Here is a 27,638-nt window from a genome sequence, read left to right as displayed (position 1 = left end):
TTAAGGTGGAGGTTACACGGGGAGTGAAGGATAATGTTATAAAAGCTCTCTCTTCATTGTTTTATCCTTTGCTTTCCACTACTGTGTTTTTGTTACTCTGTTTTCTAGTGTTTGTTCTTGTTCAGTCAGAGCATTTGGGGAAAGTTTTATAGCTGTGAGATTTTCTTTTTTATGTGAGACTGTGCCTATGACAGGAGTGGGGTGGGTGAAGGAAGGAATATGTGGGACAGGTTTTTAGAAAATCCTTTCAAAAGACTTTCGTTCAGATAACATGTAGTTCTACAGGAGCTGAAACCAAAGCTTTCCAGTTGATTCAGTTAGAATGCATGTCACAAAACCCAAACATACTAGCAGCATAGTTCTGTAATGCAGCTGAACCCATAGAGCAACATGTTATATTGAAATTGTGTGGGGTGCTCTTTTTTTTTTCCCTGGATGTTTGCCCTGCCCACTTCTACACTTGCTCTTTCTTTTCCTTTGGTGAAGAGGGAGCAGACTTAGCACACTGAGCTGTCAGAAAGCAAAACTAATCTCTCTTCTTTGCTTCACACCCCACAGAAACGTAGCTTGGTTCAGGGAGGTTAGAAGTTAAGTTGGTATATTGCTAGTCAAAGAGGCTCTAGTGTTGCTGCAAGTGGGGTGTGGGACCTCGTGGTCACCTATGACTTGTAGCTTCTAGTAAGCTGCCTTAGTTGCAGTGTGTATTTTTGCCAGTCCTTGTTTTGAATATGTATCTGTTCTTTCAGATTCGATTCTATGAAGTGGTCCATTCCTTAAGAAAAGAGCTGGGTGATCTACAGATGAAAAAGGAGACGTTAACAGAAGAAGTAAGCGAATACAGATCCCAGCTGAAGGCTCTACCAGAGGTCTGTGCACTCTAATTGTCTCAATTAAGAAACTGTAAACATAAATTATATGCCAGAATTGTTGCATTTATATGCTTGTATAACCAGTGGATATACAGAGGGTGTATGGTCAATGGATATGCAGATGGTATATGTATATCCAGGAGCTTGGGTAATGTAATTTATACTGAAGTAATGTCAGAAAGTCACTCACCCTATCCTGGGCTCACAAGATGGACTCCAGTGGAGTGGATCTCCAGAGAGATCTTTCCCCACTGGCAGTCAGCTCTTAAATGGGTCTAGGAGAGGTAGAGCCAGATTCCACCCCTTTCTGCAGCACAGGTAATTTGCGTTCACCTGTGCTCCCGTGGCTGACTCATTGCTTGCCTCAGGTGATTAATCAGAGGTTCAGGCCGTGATTCAGCAGCCCCATACACTGCTTCTGTGTTATTTTGTTCTTATTCACCTCTGATCATGTCTGAGATTGGATTAATGATGTTTCCTGGGATTTGCTCAGGCATTTTCCTTCAGTGTGCCTTTAACGTGCTCTGAATTGCTAAATTCTATAGGAAAATTTCAGGCTTCCGATATTTAACTGGCATTCGTGTAAGCTTTTGTTGCAGGGATTTAACAACGGAGCAGTTGATACATTTCTCGGTTCTTTGACCTTCCTTTAATACAGACATTTCTCTATTGTTATCATCCACGTGATGGAGCTATCCACCTTTCCCACAGCTTTATCTTTCAATGTTAAAGCTTTTTGCAATTTTCTTCCGACGCTTTTGAGAAGGCACTAGAATGTTACCTGTGTTAAGTTGAAGTGGTTTTATTCAAATGCTTGCATGCTGTTTGCTTAATCATGCTTAAATTGGAAAATAATTAGTGAGACTGAATAATGTCTTTAAAGAAGAAAAGGTAAGGAAAGAGATCAGGATGTTAAAGCGTCACCAGGGAAAAAGCGTACAGTTGTGAATAAAAACGAGTCTTTAGGACTCATTTCCATTTCTCTGAAACCTCATTTCCAAGGTTTCAGATAAGATAGCTTGATACATTTGGAAGAATTTGTAGAGTTAGGCTTTGTTATTGTTTGCAAGTCTCCTGTCTGTCCCTTTTGCACAGAGATGACGTGTTTTAGATATTTAATGAAATGTGGCCTCATGCAGCGTATCTGGGGACATAGGAGTATTTTGCTTCTAGCAAGTTCAGTTTCAACCTGATGATGAATATTGCTGTAAGAAGGTATCTCAGGTTGTTTCAGATCATAAGGTTAGAGGAACATCAAAATGTGAGACTGCTTCAGAATGTCATTGTTAGTGAACTAAACCTAATTTACATAGACATCTCTTGCAGGATACAAATGAATGTACTGTTTGGGTAGCCTTGTCATTTGAGCTCCTTTGGTAAGATCAGGTGTTAATACAAGGAAACTTGTCAACCAGAAATAAAACACTGTTTGATTCCAAGTGCTACTTCAGCTTTCCACCCTTCTTTTTCTACTTTTATGTAGTAAAGAATTCTAGTCTATCTAACCAGAAAAGAATTCAGGAAGTCTAAAGCAAAATCCAAAGTTCTCCAATCTGTTGTGCCAACTCTATAAAAATATGAAACAAATTCATCAGATGAGACAACTATTGCCTCACATTAGCTATGTTGTGTTGCGACAGAAAGGCTGTAGTGCTTTAATTTCATCGAGGATGTGAGCTGTAGTTTAAGTCTATGGTACTGCAGTGTGAGACATGAAAGACAAGTAGAATGTTTTTTTTTTCCTCTTCCCATGATCCCTCATATTACTTCTTAGTTGGAAAGCAAAGCAAGGTTGTTCTTCTCTCTGAAAAGTACTTGCAGACCTGCTGTGGCTGAATATTTTTTTCACGAAGTCAGGTCTTCAGATCCACTAAATCTTTTCTGTGCTTGCTGCCATGTTTTTGGGGGTTGCTGTTGTTCTTAGAAAACGAGCTTAGTTGGCAGAACAGATCTAGCCTTACACAGAAGTGAGTACTGGGAAAGTCAGTACAGTTGCCTGGTGTTGTAACTTCTCAGTCAACAGTGTGCAAAAATCCAGCTGCACCAGCTATTGTTTGCTTCTGTAAACATGGAATTGTCATTGTAGCCTCATAAAAGAACTAATTTTCTAAGACTTGTTAAATCCGTATGTTCTTTCTCTCTAGGGAATTCATCAAGTCATTTGTAATAGAACAACTTTTATTTCTGACTTCAGTATATAAAAGTCACCTTTCAGATACTTTTCACCTGCACCTGTATCTCTTAGGTATAGGAAAACCTACTTTGTTCAGGAGGAGCAGAAGGTTTTAAGTGTGTTCAGCCTCTGTTAGCAGTAATTTAATTCTTGGTATGCGGAGCAGTGAGAGCACTAAAACTCCACAGCTTTGTTAGAAATTTCTCTTGTTGATTGCCTGTTGCTGCTCTGAGTTAGCACTTAATCAAAGCCTGCTGAATCTGTAGGGCAGGCCCAGTAGGGTGGGAAGCTGCTTGTGACAACTGGTATCAAAGAAAAGTGTGCGAAAAGAGCTCTTGAACACTAGAACACACCCAATAGCTTTTGACACAGCTAGTGTCAAAAGATCTTTGCTTCTTTTTGTTTTTAAAGTGAGCAATAGAAGTAATTCAGCAGCACTGCCACTGTTCATGGCTGTTGGTTATGCAGTTCCTCTGATTCCAGGATCATCATCAGCACTCCTAGGAGGGAGGCAGTGGAACTTGCAGAAGTGATGTTCTTGTATTTCAGTGCTGATGGATCTGTTACCAGATTTGTATGGTACATGCTTTTTCAGTCCTCCTTTCCTGGTGCTCGGTACTTACAGCGTCACTACCACCTTTGGAGGATTAAAAAAGAAAGTCCATGTGTAGAGCTGTATTGCCAGGAGCTTCCCAAAAACGGAACTGGCTTCTGGTGTGGATATTGCCATGTGTACCGTTTTCAGTCTTGTGTTTCCAGAGTGCTTAGAACTTTCACTCAAACAGATGTAATTTGCTACTGGCTCTGTCTCTCAAGGCTCAGAGAGTCTGAAAAGGAAATGGTGCTTTTCTTTTTTAGCTCTATGAGGTTAAGTATTGCTTTCTTCATTTTGGCTATGTATCTTGACAATGTTTTCCTGGAATTCTGTCTTCATATAGTTTTATCAGGGCTTTCTTTTGTAGCTATATATATATGTATTTTTTTCTGTAGTGTTGCCTTCAGGACTTGGAATCAAATTTATAGTTTGACTGTTATCTAAAAGCTTTGATTAGCTGAAAGACAAAGCTGGATGCATGTAGGACAAGGATCTCTTCTAAGACCTTGTCTCTGAATCAGGGTTACTAGCTGTCAGGTTTTACTAGACAAATCTAATAATTCTATGGTGATAATGTTTCCTATCTGAAGGAAGAATGTTTCTATAGCCTTCAAAGAATGTACTACCCTATTGCATTCAAAGGGTCAGTTGGCATTAGATGTATCTATGTTGTAAAATTGAGGCGCCTATTCCTACCCCAGAAAGATTGTTTCCTAAGATTTCTTTTGAAGTTTCACATCTGTAATTAAAGGCAGCACTGGAAGCCTTCTCCAATTAATTTCCCTTCCCCTAAGCCTTTCCCATTCTTTCATGCAGTGCTTTAATTACCTGGCCTCTACGTTGTTCTCTGGAAAAGGCAGATAAGGCTTCAGTTCTAGGTCACATGTATGTCTCCTTCTCTTAATTATTATTTATACTTAGGTTGTACAGTAAAAAACTGCCAAGAAAAATATTCTACCAAAAACTATTAGTTTAGGGTGGTAGGTTAACATTGTGAAGTCTCCAGAAAGCATATGGATTTATGAAAACTGTCTTTTCAGTCCAGTGTTTTTCTGCTTCTTTGCTATGGCTATACAGCTGTGGCTATTATAGACTGCTAAGCATTGCTCTTGAGGACTAAAGGGTTTTTTTTCAGTCTCTAATGCGGTGATCCCAATGAACCTTTTCACCTAAGAGCACTTCAATGAAGAGCAGATAATCATCAGCTCAGATCCAGAGAAAAAGTGCTGTTGTGCTCTTCAACATCTCCATCAATGACATCGATGATGGGCTCCTGTGCACCCTCAGCAAGTTTGCTGATTGACACCAAGCTGAGTGATGCAGTAGACACATTAGAAGGAAGTGAAGACATCCAGAGGGACCTCAACAAAATCAAAATGTGGGCGCACGTGAACCTTGTGAGGTTTGGCACAGCAAAGGGCAAGGTTTTGCACTTGGGTCAGAGTAACCCCAGGTATGTATATAGACTGGAAGGAGCACTCCTTGAGAGTAGCCCTGCAGAGAAGGACCTTGGGGTCCTGGTATTTGAAAAACTGAACATGAGCCAGCAGTGTGCTCTAGCAGCTCAGAAAATGGTATCCTGAGCTCCATCAGAAGAGGGGTGGCCAGCAGGGACAAGGAGGGTGATTGTCCCTCTCTACACCACCTTCATGGAGCGCCATCTGGAGTACTGCATCCAGGTCTGGGTCCCCCAGTACAAGAAAGACAGGAAGCTGGAGAATATCCAGAGCTGGGCCACAAAGATAGTCAGAGAGCTGGAGCACCTCCCCCACGAAGACGGGCTGAGGGAGCTGGGCTTGTTCAGCCTGGAGAAGAGAGGGCTTTTTGACAAGGTACTCCACAAGGAGCAGATGCATTCTGGATGGCAGCAGGGAATTGCCTTGGCTGCTTGAGGGGCAGACCTGTCAGGGATCAGCTGACATTGTTCTCTGCTGTAATCTGATGCTAAGGGGGTGGAGCCAGGCGCAGCGGTGAACCAACCCCATGCATGTTTAAAATCTGCCTCTAGGGAGCACTGTGAACAGGATGAGCAAACAGGGCAAGGCATGGCAGTTTGTGTGGGGCGGGAGAGCAGGGTGTAGTATCTCTGTCCACTAGTAGACTGGCCACCTATTGGGTGCTTCCCCGACAGTATATGGTTGGTCTTTTGCAACCTGAGCAATTCTGTGATTTTATATCTCGCAATGGTATCCACCAGGCCGAAAGGTCTGGTGAGAAAGAAGGTGGCGATTCAGAAAGTCCCTGCCCAAAGAAGTGGCAGTTCAAGTCTCTGGCTCCAGCGAGTAAGTTACTACCAGAGAACGGAGGCAGGGACTCCACCTGTATGAGGTGTGAGCAGGTGGATGACCTGCTCAGTATAGTGGCTGCACTCAAGGAGGAGGTTGAGAGGTTAAGGAGTACCAGAGAGTGTGAGCAGGTGACAGTCTTGAAACTCTCTGCGAGACAGACACTGGCGATATTCACTAGACAGTGGTGGACCCCCTGTCCTGCCAATGCCGAGAAGAGAGAGGCAATTTGAGAGAAGAGGAGGAGTGGAAATGGGTCATGACTCAGCAATGTAAACAAACCCTGTCCTGACCATCCTCACTTCCCCAGGTGCCTCTGCAAAACAGGTTTGAGGCCCTGGAACTTGAGGGAAAGGTTAGTGAGGCTGCGGTGGGAGGTCCACCCACAGGGCTGTCTCGAAGCAGTCAACTCCACATCTCAAGACTGCCTCCACACGGAAAGAGAGAAGGGTGGTTGTCAGAGGCGACTCCTGGCTGAGAAGAACCGAGGGCCCTGTATGTCTGCCTGACCCTACCCATGGGGAGGTGTGCTGGCCCCCCTGTGGAACGGGTCAGGGATATCTCTAGGAAACTTCCTGGTCTGATTCACTCTCTGATTATTATCCTTTACCTACAGTTCATGCCAGCAGTGACGAAGTTGCTGAGAAAAGCCTAAGGACTATCAAAAAGAATTTCATGGGAATGGGGTGTGTAGTTTATGGAGCCGGGAGTGTAGGTGTTTTCTTCTATCCCTTCAAGTGGTGGGGAAGGATACTGAGAGGATCAGGAAAACCCACCTCAGAAAAAGGAATCAGAGGTTGGTGCAAACACAAGAGTCTTGGGTTTTTTTGACCATAGGACAATTTATTCTGCACTTGGCATGATGGCTACAGATAAAACTCACCTGCTTCCAAGGGGTCAAAGGATCATAGCCCAGGAACCAGTGGGACTCACTGAAAGGTCTTCAAACTAGGTATGAAGGGGGAAGAGAACAAAATGAGGGCCACTGGGGTTGAACGGGTAGTTTAAGGATTCACACCAAACTTGATGTGTGAAGAGGGTGGAGTACAAAGGGATGGAGAAGGGCAGGAGGAAGCAGTTGTTCTAGGGGATCCTCAATCCTCTAGAAAGCTGGTAAGACAGAAAGCCCAGCTGTAAAGCCTTTATACCCATTCTGGGAAATAAGCAGGAAGAGTTTGAAACTGTGAAGCACTTGGAAAATTGTGATCTTGCTGCTGTCACAGAAACATGGTGGAATGACTCCCATAACTGGAATACCATGATTGAGGGGTATCGGCTCTTTAGAAGGGATAGTCTAGATAGGAGGGCTGGGGGAGTTGCCCTCTATGTCAAAGACAGAGTAGACTGTGAGGAGCTCCCTCTGAGAAACAGTCAGGAGCAGGCTGAAAGCCTCTGGGTTAGAATTAGGGATAGGACTAATAAAGGCCAGCTGGTGATAGGGGTATACTACAGGCTGCCTGATCAAAGGGAGTCTGTTGACAGGGCCTTCTTGCTTCAGCTGCAGGAGGCGTCATACTCACAGGTTCTGTTCCTGTTGGGGGACTTCAACCATCTGTATATCTGTTGTAAAAACCACAAGTTCTGGTGATTCAGGAGACTCCTGGAATGCATTGATGATAACTTCCTGGTTCAGATATTGGACAAACCAACCAGAGGCAAAGCATTGCTGGACCTACTGCTCACTAACGTGGAAGAGATCATTAAAGGCGTTTATGGTTGGAGGCAGCCTGGGCTGCAGTGACCATGCCCTGGTTGAGTTTGTGATGTTGAGGAATGTGGGCCTGGCAAAGCTTGGGGTCAGGACCCTGAATTCCAGAAGAGCGAACTTCAGGCTGTTTAAGGAATTGTTGGCCAAAATCCCCTGGGATGCTGTGTTTAGAGACAAAGATGGTGAGGAAAGCTGGCTGTTCTCAAAGAATGCCTTCCAGAGAGCACAAGAGCTCTCCATCCCTCTGAATATGAAAGTGGGCAGAGGAGGCAGGAAACCAGCATGGCTTAGCAAGGAACTTCTGGGCAAACTGAGGGCAAAGAAAGGTACATATAGGTTTTGGGAACAAGGGCACATCACCTGGGAAGAATACAGGGATGCCATCTGGACTTGCAGACATGGGATCAGGAAAGGCACTGCACAGGCAAAGGATGTGAAAAACAATATAAGATGTTCTACAGGTACACTGGCCAGAAGAGACAGGCCAAAGCAAGTGTACTTCCTTTGGTAATGTAAAAGGAGAGCTGGCTTCAACAGCTGTGAAGAAGCTCACAGCTTGATGTACTGAATGAATTCTTTGTCTTGGTCTTCACTGGCAGCCAGGATTCTAATATTTCTCACATGCCTGCGCCCTGCATCCCTAAACCTCTAGGTGGGGACAGGGGCAGTAAATCCCCCCTACCCCCCACTGTAAGGGCAGAGCAAGTCCAAGACCGCTTCACAGGACTGAACGCATACACATCTATGGGGCCAGATGGCATGCATTCCAGGGTACTGAAGTAGCTGGCTGAGGTGGTTGCCAAGCCGCTCTCCATCATACTTGAAAAGCCGTGGCTGTCAGGTGAGGTCCGGGGTGACTGGAGGAAGGGTCATGTCACTCTCATTTACAAGAAAGGGAGTAAGGAGGACCTGGGGATCTACAAGTCTGTGAGCCTCACCTCTCTGCCTGGGAAGATCGTGGAACAGATCTTCCTGAATGATGTGCTTGATAACATGAGGAATGAGCATGTGATCTGAGACAGCCAGCACAGCTTCACCAGGGGAAGGTCATACCTAATCATTCTGGTGGCCTTTTACGATGGAGTGATAGCATTGGTGGACAAAGAGAAGGCGATCGATGTCATTTACCTGGACTTGAACAAGGCCTTTCACATGGTCCCCCACCACATCCTCATATCCAAATTAGAGAGATGTGGATTTGATGCGTGGACCACCTGATGGATAAGAAATTGATTGAAAGGCTGCAGGCAGAGGGTGGTGATCAATGGTTCTGTGTCCAGGTGTATTCCCCAGGGGACTGTCTTGGCCTACTACTCTTTAACATCTTTATCAATGACAAAAATGATGGAATCGAGTGTACCCTCAGTAAGTTTGCTGATGGACACCAAGCTGAGTGGTATGGTTGGCATGGTGGAAGGAAGGGATGCCATTCAGAGGAACCTGAATAGGCTTGAAAGATGGGCCCAGATGAACCTAATGAGGTTCAACGCAGCAAAGTGCAAGGTTTTGCACTTGGGCTAGAGGAATCGCAGACATTTAAACAGACTGGAAGGAGTAAACCTTGAGTAGCCCTGCAGAGAAAGACTTAAAGTTCCTGGTGTATGAAAAACTGAACATGAGCCAGCAGTGTGCTCTTGTAGCTCAGAAAGCAAATGGTATCCTGAGCTCCATCAGAAGAGGGGTGGCCAGCAGGGTCAAGGAGGATGACTGTCACTCTCTATTCTCCCCTTGTGAGGCCCCATCTGGAGTACTGCATCCAGGTCTGAGATGCCCAATACATGAAACATGTGGAGCTGATGGGAGGGGTCCAGAAGAGGACCACAAAGATTATCAGAGGGCTGGAGCACCTCCCCTACAAAAACAGGCTGAGGAAGTGTCAACGGTTTACAGACTGGTTTGGCCTAGTTCTGTGACTAGCAGAAAATAAGTATCTGCAGATCCACGCCTCCAGAAAAAGGGATAAGAGAAAAAAGGTAGAGAAATGGTCCCCAAAACAAAAAAAGCAGCGACGATCTGAGGAGAAACAAACTAATTTACCAAATAAGGTATCTGAACGCAAGATAACGCACTGTAACACATTATAACTAGAATTGGAGCTAATAAAACAAATATAATGAGAGAGTATCTGAAAGCTTAAGGCCTTACACTAATGCCAAGGCTATGCATGCAGTCCTGTGCAGGACGAGCAGCAGGGAGAAGAGCTGAAAATGGCAGGTCAGGTGATCTATGAAAGCTTTTATCCCCTCTCTGAACACAAAGTTCTCTAGGGTATGTAGTTGTTCTTTTCCAGACAGGTGCCTGAAACTGAAGCATTAACTCTTTTAACTCCCAGAGCACTACGTGTTATGATATGGAATACCAATAACGAAAAATCATAAAACCATGACAACAAGGCTGCGGGGTGACCTCATTGCAGCCTTCCTGTACCTGAAGGGAGCCTACAAACAGGAGGGGAGTCAACTCTTAATAATGATAGAGAATAGCAGGACAAGGGGAAAGGGTTTTAAGTTGAAGGAGGGACGATTTAGGTTGGATATCAGGGGGCAGTTCTTTACCAAGAGAGTGATGAGGAACAGGCTGCCCAGAGAGGTCGTGGATGCCCTATCCCTGGAAGTGTTCAAGGCCAGATTGGATGGGGTCCTGTATAATCAATATATGGATGTTATAATTAAAAAATATACATGAAAGTTAGGCTAAACATGTTATCACTCTAAAGAACAATGGATGGAAAGCTTACTCTTGTCCTGGGCTCACTGAGAAGAGTCCAAGAAGATCAATCTCCAAAAGAGATCCTTCCCCACTGGTAGTCAGCTCTTAAATGGAGTCTAGTAGAGATGGAGCCAGGCTCCACCCCTTCCAATAGCACAGGAGAATTGTTTTCACCTGTGCTCCCAGGGCTGACTCATTGCTTGCCTCAGGTGATCAATCAGAGATTCGGGCCATGATTCAGCTGTTCCCATACACTCCACCCCTTTACGGCATGAACCAATGATTGAGTTGACTAAAGGATAAGCTTTCTCTAATACAGAGATCTGATACATCACGGCGCTTATACAATTTCCATCCCAACACATGTTGATACATTTCAAGATGAGTGACAATCGGTAAACATTCAATATTCTTTTATGGCCAGTGCTCGATGATGTTAGTGGAGGCATGTGGTCATGAGGTGCAGGTCCATCCTATGCTCCATCAGTCCCATGTAGACCATCACCGGGTGTTGCATGTGATCTGACAGTAACACTGGAACGCTTTGATGGTGTTTTGTTCCTTCCAGTGATCCTGAAGGCTCAAAGACTCACGGGGAGTAATGCAGATGTTTCAGAGGTACCAGTAGGGGAAGGTCTGCTCTCCAGGGCAAATACAGGCCATACTTCTATCCTGGGTCAACACTTCGGTTTATACTGGGGCATGTCCCGGCCCGGACCTTGCACCTTCTGAGGATTTACAGCCCATCCTCTCTGTTGCAAATAGGCAGTTAATGAATCTGCTGCCTGTCCTACCGCCTCCAGTGAGTCTGATGTCAACAGGAGATCATCAATATAATTATATAAGTTAGTATCATCAGTTTTTTTCCAATTAGCCATGTCATGCGCCATTAGATTATGACAGTATGTCGGCAAATGCACATACCCTTGTGGCAGGACCTGAAAGGTCCACTGCCTGCCTCCCCACGTAAATGCAAACTGATCTTGCAATTCTTCAGCAATTGGGATACTGAAGAATGCATTTGCTAAATCTAGGACACAATGATAAGTCTTTATCTCCCTACTTAATGTGTCCACTAGGGAGGCAATACTGGGTACAGCTGGATGAATAGGCGGCATGACCTTACTTTAATTCTCTGTAATCCACCATCATTCTCTGCATGCCATCCAACTTCCGCACTGGCCATATAGGGGGAATTATATGGGCTGTGAGCAGGTCTTATAATGCCTACTTTTCCTAATTCCTGCACCTTTCTTGATTTCATCTTGTCCACTCGGGAGCCTATAATGTCTTAAGTTAGTAATCCGGCATGGTTTTGGCAGGTAAATAGGCCCATGTTTCGCATGGCCTCTTAATATTGCCTGCACCACCCGGATACTAATACATCTCTGTCGAAGTCTGAACTCTCCCACAGCTGTCTGGAGAGCCAGGCCGCATAGAATATCTATGCCCAAGATGTATTCCTGGACTGGGGCAATAGACACTTTATACTCCCAGGGTGGGATACGCCCAACCCCCAATTTCAACCATATTTGGGTGACAGGAATAGTCTGTCCCCCAAAACCACCAATCATCACTCTGTCTTCATCAGATTTACTTGGATCTCCGTAGATAATTGATGTTTCTGTTCCAGTGTCCACTAACGCCATAACTCTCTGAATATTTTTTTGGGACCAATAAATTTGAGAATTTGACCATATCAGGGCCAGCAAATGTAACTTCATAAATTGCTTCCTTTAGGCCTAGTTCGCAGATATAATTTTGAAGGTCCTCCATGGAGGACCACATCCCTGTATGAAGAGGTATATGGGATTTATTCGGCCATACCATACAGCAGGCTGCCAATAACCATTCTATTATAGAATAGTTTTCATTAAGATATTGAATACCCACATACAACCTCTGCCTGAGGGCAGGACGGACAGTCAAGGTGGCCAACTTGGATATTTCCAGGCCATTCATTACAACGCTTTCTGCCCCAGAATCCCACAGTCTTAATAACAAAGCTGGCACATTTTCTTTAGGCTTCTGCTGAAATCGCTGTTCTAAATCCATCAATTCCATTGCCCATATGGCTGGGCCAAGTTACGTGCAAATGAGTCTGGGCAAAGGGCCCAGAACTCTCTGACCTGGAAGTCTCGGATGGAGAGAGGAATAAATCCCCCATGATTCAGGAGGAAACAGTCAGAGGCCTACTATTCTATGTGGACTGCCATAAGTCCATGGGGCTGGATGAGATCCATCTGAAAGTGCTGAGGGAACTGGTGGAGGTGATAGCCAAGCCACTTTCCATCATCTGTCAGCATTACTGGTCAGCTGGGGAAGACAGGATACTTGCCAATGTGACTGTTCTACAAGAAGGATCGTAAGGAAGATCTGGGGTCCTACAGCCTGTCAGCGTGACGTCGGTGCCAGGAATGGTTATGGAGCAGATCATCTTGAGTGACATTACACAGTATGTGTGAGGCAACCAGGGGATCAAGCCCAGCCAGCATGGATTTATGAAGGGCAGGGCCTGCTTGACCAACCTGATCTCCTTCTATAATGGAATGACCCACCTGGAGGGTGAGGGAAAGGCTGTTGATGTGATCTGCCTTAACTTCAGCAAAGCCTCCCACAATGTCTACCTCAGTACTCTCCTGCAGAAGTTGGCAGCCCGTGGCTTGGACAGGTACTTCTTGGCTGTGTAAGCAACTGGCTGGAGAGCTGGGCCCAGTGAGTGGTTGTGAATGGAGTTAAGTGCAGCTGGTGACCGGTCACGAGTGGTGTTCCCCTGGGGTCAGTGCTGGGGCCTGTCCTCTTCAATATCTTGATTGATGGCCTGGATGAGGGCATTGAGTGCACCCTCACTGAGTTTGCAGATGACACCAAGTTGGCTGGAAGTATCGACCTACCTGGGGGAGTGAGGCCCTACAGAGGGATATGGACAGGCTGGATCGCTGGGCTGAGTTGAATGGGATGAGGTTCAACACGGCCAAGTGCCAGGTCCTGCACTTTGGCCACAACAACCCCAGGCAGCGCTACAGGCTTGTGGCTGAGTGGCTGGATGACTGTGAAGAGGAAAGGGACCTGGGGGTATTGGTTGATGCTCAACTGAACATGAGGCAGCAGTGTGCTCAGGTGGCCAAGAAGGCCAATGCCATCCTGGCTTGCATCAGAAATGGTGTGGCCAGCAGGAGCAGGGAGGTATTCATCCCCCTGTACTCAGCACTGGTGAGGCCGCACCTCGAGTACTGTGTTCAGTTTTGGGCCCCTCACTGCAAGAAAGACATCAAGGCCCTGGAGCATGTTCAGAGAAGGGCTCGTGAGGGGTCTGGAGCACAGGTCTTACTGGGGAGCGGCTGAAGGAGCTGAGATTGTTCAGTCTGGAGAAGAGGAGGCTAAGAGGAGACCTTATTGCTTTCTATAACTACCTGATGGGAGGTTGTAATGACCTTGGGGTTGGCCTCTTCTCCTGTGTAACTGTGATGGAACTAGACAGAATAGCTTCAAGCTGTGCCACAGGAGATTTAGGCTGCACGTTAGGAAATACTGCTTTTCTGAAAGAGTGGTCCGGCACTGGAACTGGTTGTCCAGGGAGGTGGTGGAGACACCGACCCTTGAGGTGTTCAAGGAACGTTTGGTCGTTGTGTTGAGGAACATGGTTTAGTAAGAACTATTGGTGATCAGTGGATGGTTGGACTGGGTGATCCTGTGGGTCTTTTCCAACCTTGCTGATTCTGTGATTCTATGATTCTAAAAGTACAATGGTTAAGGAATTTCCATAAGGGATAGCCAGCGTTTTAAAAGTTTTTTTTGTGTGTTTTCCTGGATCCAATATTTTAGTTCCCATAACAGTGTCTTAAGATATCTATAGAGTTAAAAGGGGACAATTTTGTGAATTACTGTGGGAGTGAAATACCTGTAAATAAGCACTTTTTTTTCCCCTTCTTTTTTTTTTTCCCCATTTTTTTTTCTTTCACTCCATCTATGATTGACACACAAATCAATATCAATTACCAAATTAAATTGGGATTTGGCTGATTATTTTTTTTTCTGGAAGTTTCTGAATCATCAGATGTCTTTCTTCTTTTTCAAATAGACCAGCAAGTATCTTCACAAGCATCCTGGCTTTAAAATGTTGCAATAGTAGTATGACTTCTGTCCCGTAACAGCACATAGTGTACAAACCTGTACTGTGTATGAAGGCTACTAGTGGGCTACAAAGGTGGGCTAGTGGACAAAAGCCTTAGGAATTGTTAAGAAAAAATAGGTATGTTAATCAACTATCTGCTAGATGTCCAAATACTTAGAGAAATGGAAATAGTACCATCTCAATATTTGTAAGTGGACTTCTCAACTTTCAGTCCGTAAATGTTTTAAGTAATTATCAATGTAGCTGTGGTAATTTTAAAATGTCTTGCCTTCTAGAACTATGAAAACGAGAGGCGAAGTCGGTCAGAACTTGAGGTTAAATGCCAACGCTTAACACTGGAACTGGCTGATACCAAGCAGATGATTCAACAAGGTGATTACAGACAAGAGAACTATGATAAAGTAAAATGGTAGGTATCTCTAAAAGTTTTCTACTAACATACAAATATTAATAGATAACTCTAGTTTTGTCAGTCAGGATTGAAGTTCCATTTCATGATCTTTTTTTTGCTCATATGCACCTCATTTTTCTTACTTCTATCCACTAATGGCTCAATTGTCTCTTGTAGAATAAAATGAAAAACACTACAGAATCTGATGCAAATTAAAGTTTACATCTTCAGTGTAAAAGCTTACATTCTTCAATTTACTGTATTTTCAGAAGAGCTCGCCAGTTGCATTGCATCTAAAAATGTGTGAACTGTTGATATTAAACATTTTAAAACATATTTTTTTCAGAGTTTAAAACCTATCATTTAATAGAAGGCCCAGTGCTTAACTGCAGTGTGATTGCACAGTAAATAGAGAGTAGAACCTTGGAAATTCATGTTTGAAACCTTAAACATTAAGATTTATGGTTGTTAAACATGTTAAAGGATTTTTATAGGTCAGATTCTAAAATTCTACTTGCTAGAGAATCTTAGGATAACTTTCAAGCGTCTCTCTTCGTTTAAAAAATATGAGTTCTTGCCTGTGCTTTGAATGCCTATATCATAAGCAAAAGAGTGAAAATGGACTTCTTATAAATATTCTCATAGACACGTACTTCACAGTCCAGCTCCTAATGGCTTTTTCAGTGTACTTACAAAAAATCTGGCCCTTGGTAGATTTGTTGGGAAATGGATTCAAAAATGAGATTGGTGAATAGAAAATACTCTGTCAGTTCCTTGTTCATATTGAATAAGGTCAAATACTGTTACTGAAACAAATGACTGTGCCACTAACCCATCTGAAAGAGAGTCTGTCTTCTGGATAACTGTTCACAGCCATTATACTAAACTAACCTTGGAATCTAGAAGCTTGTTGCAAATAGGATGGATTGATGCTATGGTTTGCTTCCTGTGTACAACTGTATCTCATTAAGTGAATTGTAATAACTTTCTTGTGAAAGGACCTAGTGTTTAACAGTGTACATTTTAAATAAGTCTTGAGTTGAAAAAGGCATGAATGAACGTGCCAGACCTATATTTGAGAGAGTAGGCACAGACGAAGGGGAGGGGTAGAGCGTTACTGGCATGCCTGCATCAGGATATTTGGGAGCATTACAGGAGTTAATCACTTCCAGACTCATTTCTGCCTTTAAAAATTCTCTGTTAAATCTTCTGGTTCTTGTGTACTACAAGTTATCTTAGTTTTAAAACTATGATATGTGTATTAAAAAGCTGGTGAGATTTTTTTTTCAAAATGCAGGCTTATGCGGGCTCATTCATTCCACTGTTCTGACAGGATAAGATACAGTGGTGACATAAAGCTGCTGCTTTGTACATATGGAAATCACCATTATTGAGGACACAGCATAAACTTTGCAAGTGTGTTATATGAATTTTAACGTGAGAAGAATAGTACAACTCCCGCTGGCATCAAGTGACTGTGTACAAGGGAAAGAAGAAGATGAAAACAATTCTACTTAGCTTTCTGTCTGATTAGGAAGATGTCTGAGTAGGATGAAGACTAGGATCTAATCAGACAAATGTCTTCATGCAAATTCAATGTCTACGAAAGATTCAAGAGAATGTCATAGGAAATAGCATTAAAAACTTGACAAAACTAAAAGGTTGGGCAAGAGTGCTTAAAACTCATTGCTAATTGGAGAACTAAATAACCCAAAGTTACACAAAAAAAAATAAATCAGAAGTGAATGAAATAATTTAGGATAGAAATTCAAAATTACTGTACTGTAATTAAGGATTATTGTTTAAATACGTAAGAAAATTCTTTCCTATGTGATTCAATTGCAAGAGTAGTAACTAAGAAAGATTATCATCAGTGGTGGAATTCATTGTCATGAACTGAAAGAAGCCAGAGAAATTAAGAATGAAAAAGATTCTTATTCATTACATCTTACACATTTTACCTTATTTTCACAGTGAACGAGATGTATTTGAACATGAATTGTCAGAACTCAGAAGAAAATACGAAATACTGGAGATGTCACATAAAGCACAAGCTAAAGAAAGAAATGATTTATCAAAGGAGGTAAACATTAAACTTCCTATTTTTTGTAATTGTCTTGTTTGTCACCTCATTTATTCAGCAGTCACAGTGGTTCAGTGATGGCTCTCTGTTGAGCACTTCTGATTCAAAGGACTCAAGACACATTTGCAATGTTTCCAAATCCGCAACCTTGATCTATGGGATTTTGATAGTTTATTCTAGTACAAGCTTCTATTACTCAGTATCCAATCATTATTTCTGCATCTAAATTGTTTTCAGGGAAGACTTCTTCACTAAACTTCCAGGATTAGTTTTTCATCTTAAGCTAGTTAGGAGTGAATCATCCAAAACTCTCTGCATCACTAATTTTTATTTTTATCTGAGGTAGGTGTAACTTTACAACAGCTTTTCTGGAGTGAGAGAGTTTTAATGAACCTCAAAGAAGAAGTTATTACAGTTGTCTAATTTTTGGATGGTTTAATGCAACTCAATGCAACTTCCATGCAAAAACAAGACCAGTTTTTAAGCTGGGTTTATGTATAGAAATCTTCCCAGAAAACACCAAGAGAGTATACAATTGTGTTTATACAGCAGGTATTCCAGAGGAAGAGAAATTTTGAGAGTGTTGTAGCCAGTATGACTGTGGATTCACACCAAAACTCAAAGTCAGTATCTGTGATTTCTGATTTAGTACTATCACTGCTTAATACCTCAATGTTAGTAGATACTCAGGAATATTAAAGGACAATTCACATCTTTTCAGGGGACAGCTACGAGAAATCAGTCATGAAAATTCATAAAATCAATTTTATTGAAGTCTTTTTTTCAGCATAGGATTTCAACTTACATTAACTGTAATTATTAGTTTTTTTCAGTTCAATGGATTTACAAAAGAGAAGTAAAATGAAAAAGTATGCATATGTATGTTGGTTAAATATTTATCTTTAAGCTCATGTTACAGTGTTATTTTTAATTTATAGCTGGCAACCATACAACAGTCCCTCAACCTCTTGCAAAAAGATAAAGATTACCTTAATCGCCAGAACATGGAGCTTAGTGTTCGCTGTGCACATGAAGAAGATCGTCTTGAAAGGCTTCAGATTCAGTTGGAGGATGCCAAAAAAGCTAGAGAAGAAATGTATGAAAAATATGTTGCATCCAGGTAAGTTCTGTGTTCATTTCTATCAATAGCCAAATATGTTTAACTGTTTTGCCTTGTTTCTTGCACAAACCCTGTATAAAATTTTTCAGCTTCTAGAAGTTGTGTATTGGTTCCATATTTGTGTAACTGGAAAGAACTTTTCTTGGTTTATCAACTATTTATTTCTTAAAAAATTGATATGAGACTCCATAGCACTGAAACTATCTGTATTCTTCTGTGTAGATAAAGATTTACTAAGGTAACCTTAATTGCAAAATAGAGAAAAGTGATTGTAAGTGCCTGTGTTGCACCTCTTTTTTTTTCCCAAATGAATCGTACTAAAACTAAGAGTATGTGAAAGATAATCTAATTTGGAGAATAAAATATTTTCACAAACAAGTAAAATTGGACGTCGTATGTTACATCATCTCTCTGTCATTCATATCTCAAGTTTGACTGCAGATACTCTAGTAGTAGACTTGAGAAACAAATTGATCATTGTGTGCTAGCCACAGTGGTAAACAGTGTCAAGTTTTTGTGTAATTTCAGTTGCTGCAGGTCTATGTATACAATGTCAAGTAGAAAATTCTACATTATTTAGCAATGTCTTGCTTCATGTATAGCGCTATACAACAGAAATTCTAATCATATTAAGTTTTTTCTTACTCAGAATTCACGGTTATTAAATTCATGTAATTTCCCTACCTACAGATGATAAATAACACTTCAAAATTTACTCCCAAATGATATTAGATATTTGCTTATATGTACTTTGCTAATAGTCAGCAATATCCTTAGAACATCAAAAAATATCATGGAATATAGAATCATAGAATCACAAGCTTGGAAAGAACCTACAAAATCATCTCATCCAACTGTACTCCTATCAACATTACTACCCACTAAGCTACTAAACCATATCTTGTAGCACTTCATTCAGATGCCCACTGAATAGTGCCAGAGATAGTGATTCCACCACCTCCCTGGGCAGCCCATTCTAGTGCCTGACCACACTTTCAGAGAAAAAGTTTTTCCTTACATCTAATCTAAATCTCCTATGGCACAACTTGTCGCCTTTTCCTCAGGTCCTGTTTGTTGGCCTGAGAGAAGAGGCCAAATCCCTCCTCATTGCAACCTCCCTTCAGGCAATTACAGAGTGCAATGAAGTCTCTCCAGAGCCTCCTCTTCTCCAGACTGAACAATCTCAGCTCCTTCAGCCGCTCCCCAGTAAGACCTGTGCTCCAGACCCCTCACGAGCCCTTCTCTGAACATGCTCCAGGGCCTTGATGTCTTTCTTGCAGTGAGGGGCCCAAAACTGAACACAGTACTCGAGGTGCGGCCTCACCAGTGCTGAGTACAGGGGGATGAATACCTCCCTGCTCCTGCTGGCCACACCATTTCTGATGCAAGCCAGGATGGCATTGGCCTTCTTGGCCACCTGAGCACACTGCTGCCTCATGTTCAGTTGAGCATCAACCAATACCCCCAGGTCCCTTTCCTCTTCACAGTCATCCAGCCACTCAGCCACAAGCCTGTAGCGCTGCCTGGGGTTGTTGTGGCCAAAGTGCAGGACCTGGCACTTGGCCGTGTTGAACCCTCATCCCATTCAACTCAGCCCAGCGATCCAGCCTGTCCATATCCCTCTGTAGGGCCTCACTCCCCCAGGTAGGTCGATACTTCCAGCCAACTTGGTGTCATCTGCAGACTTACTGAGGGTACACTCAATCCCCTCATCTAGGTCATCAATCAAGATATTAAACAAGATGGGTCCCAGTACTGACCCCAGGGGAACACCACTCTTGACAGGTCACCAGCTTGATTTAACTCCATTAACTACTACCCTCTAGCCAGTTCCTTACCCAAAGAAGGGTATACGTATCCATGTCACGGACAGCCAGTTTCCCCAAGAGAATACTGTGGGAGACCATGTGGGAAAGGCTTTGTTGAAGTTTAGGTAGATTACATCAACAGCCTTTTCCTCATCTATCAAACTAGTCACACGGTCATAGAAGGAGATGTGGTTGGTCAAGCACGTCCTGCCTTTCATGAACCCATGCTGGCTGGGCCTGATCCCATGGCTGCCACGTATGTGCCATGTGATCTCACCCAAGGTGATTTGCTCCATAACTTTCCCTGGTACCGAGGTCAGGCTGACAAGCCTGTAATTCCCCAGATCCTCCTTATGACCCTCTTGTAGATGGGATTCACATCAGCAAGCCTCCAATCCTGAAACCTCTCCAGACAACCAGGAGTGCTGATAGATGGTGGAAAATGGCTTGGCAATCACCCCTCAGCACCCGAGGGTGTAGCCTGTCTGGTCCCATGGACTTGTGACAGTCCAGATGGAGGAGGAGATTTCTAACTGTCTCCACCTGAATTGCCAGGGGCATATTCTGCAAACCATCCCAGACTTCCAGGTCAGGGCGTAAAGTGTCCTGAAGATAACTGTCAAAGGCAGATGTAAAACAAGAGTTGAGTACCTCAGCCTTTTCCTTATCCACAGTGGTCATATTTGCTGCTGCATCAAGTAAGGGATGGAAATTCTCCTTGTTTTTTCTCTTACTGTTAGTATATTTGTAAAAGGATTTGTTGTTCTCTTTTACTGCAGTGGCCAATCTGAGTTCAAGCTGGGCTTTTGCCTTCCTAACTTCCTCCCTGCATATCATAGCAACTTTTTTGTAGTCTCCCCAAGTAGCCTGTTCCTTCTTCCAGAGACTTAGACTCTCTGAGATGTAGACTCTTTTTCCTCAGAGTCTCAACAATAGTTCCCAGCTCATCCACACCAGTCTTTTTCCCCTACGGCTCGCCCTAGGGCACTCAGGAACAGCCTGTTCTTGTGCCTTTAAGATTTCCATCTTGAGGAGCATCCAAGGCTTCCTGGACCCCCTTACCCTGAAGGAGCAACTCCCAAGGGACCCCTGCAACAAGCATCTTGAACAGATCAAAGTCCACCCTCTGGAAGTTCAAGATAGCAGTTTTGCCAGTCACCCTTCTGGCATCTCCAAGAGTAGCAACCCCTGTAATTTCATGGTTGCTCTGCCCAAGACAGTCCCCAACCTTCACAGCTCCCACCAGTCCTTCTCTGTTAGTGAAGAGCAGGTCTAGCAGGGCACTACCCCTGGTAGGCTCTCGTACTAGCTGTGTAAGGAAGCTATCTCCCACACACTCTAGAAACCTCCTGGACTGCTTCCTCTGCACTTTATTATATTTCTAACGTATATCAGTGAAATTGAAGTCTCCCATGAGAATGAGTACTGGGGGTTGCACACCTTCGGCAAGCTGCTCATAGAATGCCTCGTCCTTCTTTTCATCCTGATTAGGCAGTCTATAACAGAGCCCCACCAAGATGTCGCCCCTACAGGCCTTCCCCCTGATCCACATCCATGGACACTCAACTTAATCGTTCCCAACCTGAAGCTCTTCAACATCAGAACACTCTTTAATATAAAAGGGCCACACCACCACCCTTCCTTCCTTGTCTGTCCCTTCTGGAGAGCTTTTAACTATCCATCACAGTCATGGGAATGGTCCCACCATGTTTCAGTATTAGCAAATAGGTCATAATTAGCCCGCTACACAATCGCTTCCAGCTCCTCCTGTTTGTTGCCCATGCTGTGTGCATTGGTGTAGATGCACTTCAGCTGAGACATCTGCCTCACCTCCAGATCCAGCATTGTTCCTTTAGGTTCCTCTCTGGTGAGCCCTGTTTTGTCCTTTTCCCCCATGTTAGCTAGTTTAAAGCTCTCTCAATAAGCCCTGCTAGCTCCTGCACTAGAATTTGTTTATCCCTTTGAGACAGGTGAGTTCAATTCATGGACAACAGGCCAGGGGCTGAGTAAACTGCCCCATGGTAAAAAAAAAAAACAAAAAACAACCAAAGTTCCTGCCTCGATACCAGCCTCTAAGCCAACTATTCATTACCTCTGTTTTCATTATTTTATGATTCTATTCCTCTCTCAAGATCCAGGGCCTGAAACCTGTTATGGAGGGGCACCTGGGAAAGCGAGATAGGTAGTAGGGGGGAGGAAGGGTTGCCGCTGATGCCAAACTGGGATTTGCTTCTAACCCTTCTTGTCTTTTTGGTCCCCTACCTCAGTGCAACAAGGCAGGGGCTCCACTGCACTGTGGGGGCATCCCCCCAGTGCTCTTTCCTCTGGCACACTAGGGAGTTACTCCACCAATCAATCTCCTGCTCACATGCCCTGAAGCTCCTTAGTCTCTCCACCTCCTTCTTGAGCTCAGCCACCATTGTGAGCTGACCTTCCACCTGAGCACAGTCTCCCTGCTGCCCTTGCCTGGCATCAGAAAACCCACTGCAACCAGAGGCCTGAACAGACACATGTCTGAGCTTGCCCTCCATCTGGGTTGGCACAGTCTCTTTTGCGAGCTATCTGTCTAGTGGAGAACATGCTAAATTGGTTTTCTTGCAGACTGCCAATAGGTGAGCTGGTTTCCCAAGCGAGTTGGCACAGAGCTGCACCAGCTCTGAAGCAGGTGACTTCAACCACCTTGTGTTTGTCCTGCCTGATTTGAGCTGAGACTGTTTATAACCTGGAGGTCTAATCAGGGTCAAGGGTGGGCAGTGCCAGCTCCACCCACACTACCTCAGCAGCTTGCCCACAAGTTGCCAGCTGCCCTCAGCTCAGTGAAGCACTTTATCTGGCTTCAAAAAGCCCCCAAAACAGGCTTTTTGGCCTTTTTTTGTTATAGATCCCTTCCCCAGTGCAGGCTTATCTGCCCTGAAGCTGATCTCTGCAGAATGACAAACCCAGTTGATTAAATGACCATCTTCTTGAGCTTAAGAGAATTAAGCCAGTTCAGCTTTCTTTCAGTTGCATCCTTTTGCTTGAACCGCAAGGTGTAACTGCAAATTTGTATAAATCTATAAATCTTGTGTCCTGGTAAAATTTATTTGATGTGTTCTAAATGTGATTCTCCTGTAACTACTAAAATACATTGTTTTCTAAATGGGCATTTAAGAGCACTGTACTGAAATTATAGGGCAACTTTAAAGTCTTGCCATAGGAGGGAAAGTCTAATTCCTTCACCTATAGAAATAGTAAGTAGCTATGGTAGTAGCAAGTAGTAATACTAATAGCAAGTCACTGTCATCCAAGTACCAAGAAAATAATGCTAGTTGATTCTGTATGAGTTGTATCTTGAGGTTCTGGCCTTCACCATTTGTTTATTTTGTATGTACCGAAGTGTACAGTGCATGAAGAACTAAAAAAAATTGCTAATGGGGACCTTACATTCCAGTATAATGTGTTTTTTGGGTTCATTAACTATTTCATTGTATCAAAGACCTTCACAAAATACCTTGCTAAAGAGTGGTACACTTGAGGAAGGAAGGGAGAAATATTTACTTTTACCTTGAAAAGTCAATAAAAGTTCTGTGTTTTATTAAAAAGCAAACACGAAAACTTGAACAGCATGCATTCTAAAATAAGTAAATGATTTCAGGCTTTTGTTTAATGCGAAGGAGTTTTTTGCAAACTCAAGTACTAGTTTCTAAAAAGTACAAGCTATACGGCAAATCCCAGAATCAAAAATATTTTATGGTTGTAAATGCATGTTTAATATAACAAAAATAATAAAAGCATATCTTTTTCCAGACCTGTAATGTTTAACAGTGGTTTCACTGTGGATTGATTATTCTTGAATAGTAGCTGAATGCTATAGAAATTAACATCCCTTTAGCTGTTAAGTAGAATCATAGCATTGCTCACACTGGAAAAGATCTTCATCAAGTACAACAACCTAACCACACTACCCGACAGTACAAGCCTTTATAGTTTTGTAAGGGCAATTCTGTATGGGATTTTCTCCATTCTCATGTGAACTTCCAAATTTACGAAAAAGAAAGATGACAATGTTAACCTGAAATGAAGTAATTTGGAATCTTCTAATGTCCTCTGCTTAAAAACTTAAATATTTATTTCAGGTAATTTATTTGTGACATTGACAGGATGAGTATTCAAACCTTTTTTTTTTTCTTCCTCCTTTATTTCACAATCTTCAAAGTTTCTTGTGATGTTCACTCTCAGATGAGACGTGCAAATAGTACACATCAATATCGTGTTGTAGCTTGGAAGTATTCTGAGTTACTAAGTTAATTTACCCTTCCTACTGATGAAGAAACTAGAAAATTTTGCAAAGTGAGGAATTAAAAACATTTTCAGTGGTTAATTAATATAAACACTTGCATAAATTTTGCCACCCTATACAAGAACGGTTAGTGTTAAATGGCACGATGAATCAATGTCAAATTACTTATATATTTTACAGTTTGCAGAAAGCTGTCATTCCTGGTAAAATTTTCAGTAAATTTACAAAGCAATATAGTGTGGTATGTATTCCAAGCAAACTTGGCAGGAAAAAGTAAGAATTAAAATATTAAATTATAAAATACGCTTGTACTGCTGTACCTGATGCTTTGGTATTTTGGCCATACAATTCATTTTACATTTCTCTGTCATGTTTTATTTACAGGGACCACTATAAAACAGAATTTGAGAAGAGATTGCATGAGGAATTGGAACAAATAAGATTGAAAACAAATCAAGAAATTGAGCAACTTCGAAGCGCTTCGAAAGAGATGTATGAACGTGAAAACAGGTAGGTAAGATGTGGCAATAACAAAATTAGGGCAGAAACTTGCAAGCAGTGTTTTTGTGCTAAGGCATAATCAAAGTTGACCAGTATTAAGTGAGAAATGAAGTTGCTTTAACATTGATGTGAGTCTTGTAAATGTTAACAAGAAATGATTTTTATGTTAATTATACTGTTATGCTAATCATGAATATTTATTATAAACAGATTTACACTGACAGCATCAATTAAAATAGCTATTCAAATTCTTCTAGTAAACATTAGTAGTTTGAAGTTTATTCAGCTGTGTAGTGTTAACTAATTCATACAAAATGTGTTGTATTTTTTTTTTTTTTGTCATGGTCTGCTCTTGAAACCAGAAAGGAAGGTATTGATGTAGAAAGTAACGCAGAAAAAATGAGAGAAACGAATAAGATGTCTTTTAAAAATCAGTCTGAGACTTATAGCATTTTCATTCACAAGAACATTAATTTCTCGTAGAGTATTATAAAATTGTCTTTTGAAGAATATCCTAGTCCTGCAAAGATCTACAGGCTGAGTTTTCTAAACGTGTTTTCTTGTTAAATACCATGGAATTATGTGCAATATTAGGCATATATAGATCTTCAGGGATCCCCATAGAGATTTAGACTATTCTTAGTATGTTTCTTTCTTAGCTTCTTTTTTGACACTTGTCTTCCTTTAAAATGGGAAGAGCACTTAACAATTCTTATAAACACATCATAGATGTCCTGAAAGTGTCTTGTGTAGAGGAGGAAGTGACTAGAGTAAAAAGATATTTGTAGCATCAGCATCTGTTCTTCTAATAGGCAGCTTTGCTACTGCCCTGAAGAGTACAAAAAGAACGTGACTCTTGTTATCTGTCTTCTAGCCAACTGAAAGGTTCTAATTAAAAATATTACATCGTTGTGTACTTTTGCAAGTTTTAGTAAAATTTATATATAACAAATACACACATCCACACCACTTCCTGTATTCAAATCTATGTTCAGATACAAAGAGAGATTTGACTTTTGGGGGAGATTTGATGAGGGTCTGTATATCATTGAGAAAGCTATCAAAGGTTATTTTGTTTGCATCTGGAATAAATTTGTGGAAGTTTTTTCCTCACTTTGAAATAATTACTTCCGAAATGTAAGTCTCTTAGATTTTGCTTCATATTTTGCAGGAAAAATGATTTTTAGTTTGTGGTCTTTCTATAAAATAATTAAAAATTCTACCAAAAGATGGTGCTTTTCAGTCTGAAGTTCCCCTTAGTGATGGGACAGATGGAAGCCCAAATGGGAAGCAAAGCAGTTTATAGTGAAGTTGTGTGTGTGGCCCTATATGCCAGCCCGACCCTACCCGCAGAGAGGTGTGCTGCCTCCCTGGGGCTCGAGTCAGAGACGTTGCTAGGAGACTTCCCAGACTGATCTGCCCTTCTGACTACTATCCACTATTGATAGTTCAGGCTGGCAGTGAAGAAGTTGGTAAGAAAAGCCTGAAGGCTATCAAAGATGATTTCAGGCGACTGGGGCGGGTAGTTGAACGAACAGGTGTGCAGGTGGTTATTACATCTGTACCTTCAGTGGCAGGAAACGATAGTGGGATGAGCCTAAAAACCCATCTCTTGAACAAATGGCTTAGGAGTTGGTGCAAACGCAGGAGTTTGGGTTTTTTTCATCATGGGGCAATTTACTCGGCACCTGGCATGATGGCTGCAGATGGAGGGTTCTAGCTGAGGAACTGGCGGGACTTATTGACAGGTGTTTAAACTAGGTATGAAGGGGGAAGGAGACAAAATGAAGACCGCTGGGACTGAGGGGGCAGTTTGAGGCTCCAAACAGAGCTTGATGGGTGGAGACAGTGGAGTTCAAAGGCTTGGAGAGGAGTGGGGGAATGCTGCTTCTCTTAAGTGCCTGTATACTAATGCGCGTAGCATGGGAAATAAACAGGAAGAGCTGGAGTTCTGTGTGCGGTCGCGAGGTCATGATCTCATTGCGATCATGGAGACGTAGTGGGACAGCTCGCATAACTGGAATGTTGTCATGGAGGGCTATGTGCTTTTTAGGAAAGATCGGCTGGCTAGGTGGGGTGGTGGAGTTGCTCTTTATGTGAGAGAGCAGCAAGAATGTATTGAACTTCACTTGGGGGAGAGTGATGTAGCAGTGGAGAGCTTATGGGTGAGAATCAAGGGGCAGGCTGGTAAGGGTGACACTGTTGTGGGTGTACTGGGTGTGTACTACAGGCCCCTTGATCAGGATGAGGAGGCTGATGAGGCCTTCCATAAGCAACTGGATGTAGCGTCACGTTCCCAGGCACTGGTGCTTATGGGGGACTTCAATTATCCGGATATTTGCTGGACGACCAACATGGCCAGGCACGCACGGTCCAGACGGTTCTTGCAGTGCATTGAAGACAACTTTCTGATGCAGGTGGTGGAGAACCGACATGGGGAGGTGTGTTACTGGACCTTATTCTTACCAACAAGGATGGACTTGTTAAGGAACTAAAGGCTGGGGGCAGTTTGGGTTGTAGTGATCATGAGATGGTGGAGTTCAAGATCCTGAGTGGAAGAAGCAAAGCAATAAGTAGGATTGCTACCCTGGACTTTAGGAGAGCCAACTTCGATCTCTTCCGGGACCTAATTGGAGCTATCCCGTGGGCGCGGTTGTTAGAAGGTAAGGGGGCCTCTGAGAGCTGGTCAGCATTTAAACAGCTCTTCTTCCAAGCTCAGGATCGGTGCGTCCCTGTGAGCAAGAAATCAGGAAAAGGTGGCAGGAGACCTGTGTGGATGAGCAAGGAGCTCATGCGCAAGCTCAAAGGCAAGAAGAAGGTCCATGAAATGTGGAAAAAGGGTCTGACCACTTGGGAAGAATATAGGAATGTAGTCAGGGCCTGCAGGGATGCAACGAGGAAGGCTAAAGCCCGCCTGGAATTGAATCTGGCTAAAGTGATAAAGGATAAATAAAAAAGGTTTCTTACAAGTATGTTAACAGA

At 42.7% G+C, this 27,638-nt stretch overlaps 1 protein-coding gene across 2 annotated transcripts in view; it reads left to right on the top strand.

The window, feature by feature from the left end:
* The first annotated feature begins 547 nt into the window (after positions 1-547).
* The window catches only part of PIBF1 (progesterone immunomodulatory binding factor 1), a 157,486-nt gene continuing 130,395 nt past the window's right edge, over positions 548-27,638 (top strand). The window contains exons 1-5 of one of the 2 annotated variants that reach the window (XM_031557834.1): positions 548-866; positions 14,750-14,883; positions 16,840-16,948; positions 17,887-18,068; positions 24,540-24,665. In XM_031557834.1, the coding sequence (XP_031413694.1) occupies positions 729-866; positions 14,750-14,883; positions 16,840-16,948; positions 17,887-18,068; positions 24,540-24,665 (689 nt within the window). In that variant the 5' untranslated portion in view covers positions 548-728. The remainder of the gene's footprint in view (positions 867-14,749; positions 14,884-16,839; positions 16,949-17,886; positions 18,069-24,539; positions 24,666-27,638) is intronic. The other variant, XM_019610797.2, reaches the window with a different exon arrangement.

This window comes from Meleagris gallopavo, chromosome 1 (genome assembly GCF_000146605.3).
Source record: "Meleagris gallopavo isolate NT-WF06-2002-E0010 breed Aviagen turkey brand Nicholas breeding stock chromosome 1, Turkey_5.1, whole genome shotgun sequence".
In the NCBI taxonomy this organism is placed as follows: domain Eukaryota; kingdom Metazoa; phylum Chordata; class Aves; order Galliformes; family Phasianidae; genus Meleagris; species Meleagris gallopavo.
The sequence above is the reverse complement of the archived record's forward strand: the minus strand, read 5'-3'. Positions and strand labels throughout refer to the sequence as shown.